The 5,327-nt window shown below is 37.4% G+C and overlaps 1 protein-coding gene across 1 annotated transcript; it reads right to left on the bottom strand.

Annotated features, from left to right (window-relative positions):
- Positions 1–3,102: 3,102 nt before the first annotated feature.
- On the bottom strand, positions 3,103–3,585 carry LOC112092309. Its single transcript, XM_024168215.1, has one exon. The coding sequence runs from the start codon at positions 3,583–3,585 to the stop codon at positions 3,103–3,105; it is 483 nt and encodes a 160-aa protein (XP_024023983.1).
- Between the last annotated feature and the right edge of the window lie 1,742 nt (positions 3,586–5,327).

Below are 5,327 nucleotides of genomic sequence, written 5' to 3'. Positions count from 1 at the left end.
CCCCAGCGCCGCCGCATAAGAAAAAAAAACCTTCTTCAGGGCCGGCGGCCGCATCTGCCGCCGCCGGCGCTATGGATGACTGGTCGCAGCCCTCTGGCCGCGTCAGTGACAGAACAGCTGCGGTGTACCACCGCGGCTGCATGAAGTGGTGGCCTGGCGGCCGCCACATCTGGGAAGGGTCACAATCGCGACCCTAGGGCAGCAACAGCTCTAGGCTTCGGCCCAAATCTATAACAAAAAAAAATATCACGGGCCCATTTGGGGCCTGTGACAGAAGAAGCCAGCACAGGCCCTATTAGGCCTATGCTTCAGTAAAAGGCTGCAGGTATAAACTTGCAGCCATAAGTGAAGTTTTGTGTTTATTTTAAAACCCAATTTTGGATATTTTGGACAATTTTTAACCCACTAAGAAATTAAGTACAAATTATTTAAAGAAAATTAAAGATTAAATTGAATAAAATAAAATTCTAGTTCTTTATTTTGTTTTATTTGATTATTATTGCACTTAATTGTCTTGTATTTTGAAATAATATTGTAGCCAAAGTAACCTCTGTTGTGGATGTTAATTTATTTTAAAATATAAAGATTAGTATACATGTTATTTATGCGAATAATGATCGGCCCAAAGGAAGGTTATTATTTGGCCAAATAATGGGTATACCTGTGGTAATAAATATGTGACAATTATAAAGTTTTCCATGTGAACAACAGTCGGCCCAAAACAAGGCTATTGTTTGACAGGATTTATTATCAATATTTGATTACTGCGCGGAGAGTACCACTTACAAGCTGATATTTCTGGTCCAAAGACTAAATATCAGTGTTGAGCTAGGTATCTTGAAATGGGCCCACCATCCTTCGGATTGTTTATTTATGTCATATGTCAATTTTTATTATTTGATTATGCTTATGTATGATATGAATGTTGATTGTGAGTATGTTGTTTTTGTCACGCCCCGAAGCCGGGGTTAGTGACGTGAAGGCTCGTTTAGGAGTTAAACGTAATTAAATATTTGAAATTATCATAATAAGAATCAAAAGTAAAATATTAAAGAAATTTCCAAACAAGCCCCATATTTAGCTGAAAATAAATTACAAGAAAGTTACAGGGTCGCCCGTACTTTCTGATTACAAGAGGCTAAAACTCAAGCCTCTAACATCGTTCAGGGCTTCATCCACATGATATGCAGTATTGTACATACATGAACATGTAAATAACATTACAGATATCAACCTCAGTCTAGGAATTCAAAGTTCAGAGTTTACAGCATATACAAATCTTACATTTCTACACAAGGAGGATGAACACAATCCTATCTTAATTGGATGGTAGCAACTAACTCAGCTACTCTGCACTGCTCCTAGAGTCACCTGGGAGGAGTTAATATTTATAAAATAATAAAACGTGAGCGAAAGGGCCAGCAGGATGTATTTTGAAATAACTTTATAAACAAGTAAATAAATGAACGAGTAAATAAAATAATGAATAAGCAAATAAATAAATATAGACATTCAGTTCCAACACAACAGCCAGAACCTCACATCCTTTTTCTGAAAGGAATATAAACTAAAAATTCATGTATTATAGGCATCAGCAAGTAATTCATCCTTTGATGAATTACTTACACAACCACAAGCACAAGCTTTTACACCACCGTAATGGCCCGGTATGGGTTTTGGGTTCTGTTCCCAGGGATACACTCTCCATATCCTATCTAGGCCATCAGCTGGTTTACCGATTCGCAATATCTCTTATCTTAAGAAATCGTTCATTAAACTTTCTGAAATAGTTCATTGTAATTCCAATAGCTAAAATCAAGCTATTGTTTTGTAAAATGCTTTTCTTTCGCAAACATATCCTTCCTTTAAAACATTTGCAAGGCCAAAACTCTTTTAAAATCAGGCTAACAAAGAAAGGGGTAAGAATTCCTACTTCTTAAGTACTAAACCTGTGGCTAGCAATGCACTATTCCGGCTTCCACTTCCTCAAAGCCCCTCTATCCGAGTCCTCAACTAGCACTGATGCAAAACAACACTTTAGGATCCAATTCTCATTCCTAAAGCAATTCAATCTCAATTATATCCTTTGATTTCCTATTAGTGTGCCATATTTCATTTACCGGTTTCATAAACCATTTCATGTTTCAAATCATCATTCCAAGGGTTTTAATCTCAAAACATGGATTCAAGATGCTAATCCGTTTACTCTAGATCCCCAAATGAAGCTAGTTTGGGTTCTCTTAAAAAATCAGGGTCAAAACAGGGTTTTCAAGCAAAACAGGGTCAAACCCTGTGTACACCGGTCGACTGGTGATAGAGTTGTGCAACACCACCAGTCGACCAGTGGTGTGCAATCCAGTCGACCGCATATGTCGACCTGGTGGAATGCAATCCGGTCGACCGGTGGAGGATAGAAATGCGAGAAAACTCACTGAATTAGTCCGAAAACCTACAAATCTAAGTTTAATCTGAGATATTTCAAAGGCAAATCACCCAATCCAGGTTCCAAATGACAAATACAATCCAAAGAACTAAAAATCTCAAATTTCTACCATGATTTTACTCGGAATCCATGAAAATCCATTTTGAAGCAAAATATGTTTTCAAATCTGAAAAATCTGAGATTCAAGAGAAGTTTTTCAGAAATCTTACCTCAAATCCTTCTCTTGACGTTGAAAATTTCTTTAAATCCTTCCTTGGTTCAAGATCCGGTTGATTCGAGACAAAAATGGATGAGAGAGAGTGAGAGAGAGTGAAACGACAATGAAGAGAGAGAGAGAGAGAGTGCTCGGGAAAGAAAGGCAAGGAAAGGAAGAGAAAAAGGAAAAGAAAAGGAAAAATAGGTGTCAAAATATTTAAATAGGCAGTCTAGGAAATGTGTCTACACACACTCTGGGGTGAAAATGTGAATACTTAAATATTTAAATTCCTTGAAATCATTTAATTTACACGTCAAAAACATTTATTAATAAAAAATTAATTAATTAAACCAGACTAGACACACTAATAAATCTTAATTACTTTAATTAATCTCATTTAATTCCTCGAGGTGTTACAACTCCACCCCCTTAAAGAATTTCATCCTTGAAATTAAAACTTATCTCAAAGCAAAAACAGATGCGGGTACTGCTCCTGCAACGTCGTTTCAAGCTCCCATGTCGCTTCTTTAACTCCATGGTACTGCCACAAAACTTTTACTAATGGAATATCAGGATGACACAAACTCTTCATCTTCTGATCAAGAATCTGAACTGGTGCCTCCTCGTATGTCGCGTCATACTGTAGCAGAATGTCATACCATTGTACCACAGCTTCCGGCTCAGGTTGACATTTAAGAAGCATGGAGACATGGAATACATCATGCATGTGAGATAGCTCAGGCGGTAGGGTAAGGCGATACGCCACGACACCAACTCGTTGCACAATCGAGAATTGTCCAACGTACCTTGGCGTAAGTTTCCCTTTTACACCAAAAAGTACAACTCCTTTACGTGGGGAAACCTTCAACAAAATGAAGTCACCTTCCTGGAATTCCAACGGTCTACCCCTTCTGTCAGCATTGCTCTTTTGACAACTTTGAGCCATTAACAGTCGTTCCCAGATAAGAGTTATCTTCTCATTATTTTCTTAAATAACTTCTGGTCCAGTAGTAAGTTGATCCTCTGGTTTCAGCCAACAAATAGGTGATCTACAAGGTCAACCATAAAGAGCTTCGAACGGAGCCATGCCGATACTGGCCTGATAGCTGTTATTGTAAGCAAACTCGGCAAGGTGAAGATATTTCTTCCAGTTTCCACCAAACTCCAGAATACAAGCGTGAAGCATATCCTCCAAAATCTGAATAACTCTTTCAGATTGTCCATCAGTCTGAGGATGAAATGTTGTGCTAAAATTCAATTTTGTTCCCATGACTTCCTGGAAACTTTTCTAATACCTTGCATTAAAGAGAGATTCACGATTGAACGTAATGGATAACGGTACCCGTGAAGTCTCACAATGTGCTCTAAGTATAACTCTGCCCGAGTTTTCTGAGAATATGTCGCACGGAACGGTATGAAATGTGTAGATTTTGTCAACCTATCCACCACCACCCAGATGGCATCGTGCCTCTGCTCAGTCCTCGGAAGTCCCACCAGAAAATCCATCGTGATGTGTTCCCATTTCCATCCCGACACAGGTAAAGGCTGCAACTCTCCCGCAGGTTTCTGGTGCTCAGCTTTAATTTAGAGAAAATTTACACATTCTGAAACATGCTCACGAATGTCTTTCTTCATACCTCTCCACCAGTATTGTATCTTCAAATCCTGGTACATCTTGGTGCTTCCTGGATGAATAGCGTAACATGACTTATGGGCCTCATGTAGGATCGTCTTCTTGATCTCATCCACCTTAGGAACAGCTGGGCGATTGCGAAAATAAAGTGCTTCATCCTCTCATATTCTCCAATCATCAAGTTGCTCTCCATTTTGGATTCAAATCCAAATTCCTTAGAGATGAGGATCCTGTTGGGAATGGTGTCCTAGAAGCATAAGATGTAATAGGATATTTATTATTTATTTAATAAAGAGTTTATTCATCATTTTATGTGTATATATTTGTGAATATTTTATGAATATCGATGAAAATTCAGTGATTATTTATGTAACCTTAAACATTGTATATAAGTGTTATATACGAGAGGATAATGTTTAAGGATAATAATCAAAAGGTAATGTTCATAATGAATTTAATTAAAGTTCGAAATCTTTAATTAAAACATTATTAATACATGCCATTCCCATTTAGAATGGAACGGTGTTATCCGCACTGTTAATATGGTGAGATATTGAATGAGTGTATTTCGCATAATGAGATTATGTGGAACAAGGACACAGACACAATATGAATTTCTAATAATTTCCATTTAAGTGTAGAAATTCTAATTGAGTCTATCGATGGTCATATATAGAATGATCTTAATCATGAGTTCTTAACAAACTCCTATTTATGGATTTGTGTCTTTTGATTTACTCGGTACGGATTCTGAGATCCTGAATCCTATTCCTTGTATTTTGAAGACATGATGAAGTAGGTAGCCGGGAATATTATTACACGAGATGGAATCCATTCCTTCTTAAGAAAGAAGTAGATAAATAATTCTCTTGAGGGTTGATTCGGTACTTGGACCAGTAGGAGCTTCGATTCATGAATGTGTTTTATGAATCACTGTCCATTACAGAATCAATGGTACTCAAGGATAAAGATATAATTAGAGAGGTTAACAGATTTTACCTAGCTCTAATTATGAATTATTTATGGAGGATTGATCTATATGCAATGACTATATC

The sequence above is a fragment of the Morus notabilis genome, unplaced genomic scaffold (genome assembly GCF_000414095.1).
Source record: "Morus notabilis unplaced genomic scaffold, ASM41409v2 Scaffold99, whole genome shotgun sequence".
NCBI lineage: Eukaryota > Viridiplantae > Streptophyta > Magnoliopsida > Rosales > Moraceae > Morus > Morus notabilis.
The sequence above is the reverse complement of the archived record's forward strand: the minus strand, read 5'-3'. Positions and strand labels throughout refer to the sequence as shown.

Bases quoted from the DNA above. Each gene is read 5' to 3' on its own strand.
- LOC112092309 (XM_024168215.1), bottom strand. From the start codon at position 3,585: ATGGCTCAAAGTTGTCAAAAGAGCAATGCTGACAGAAGGGGTAGACCG.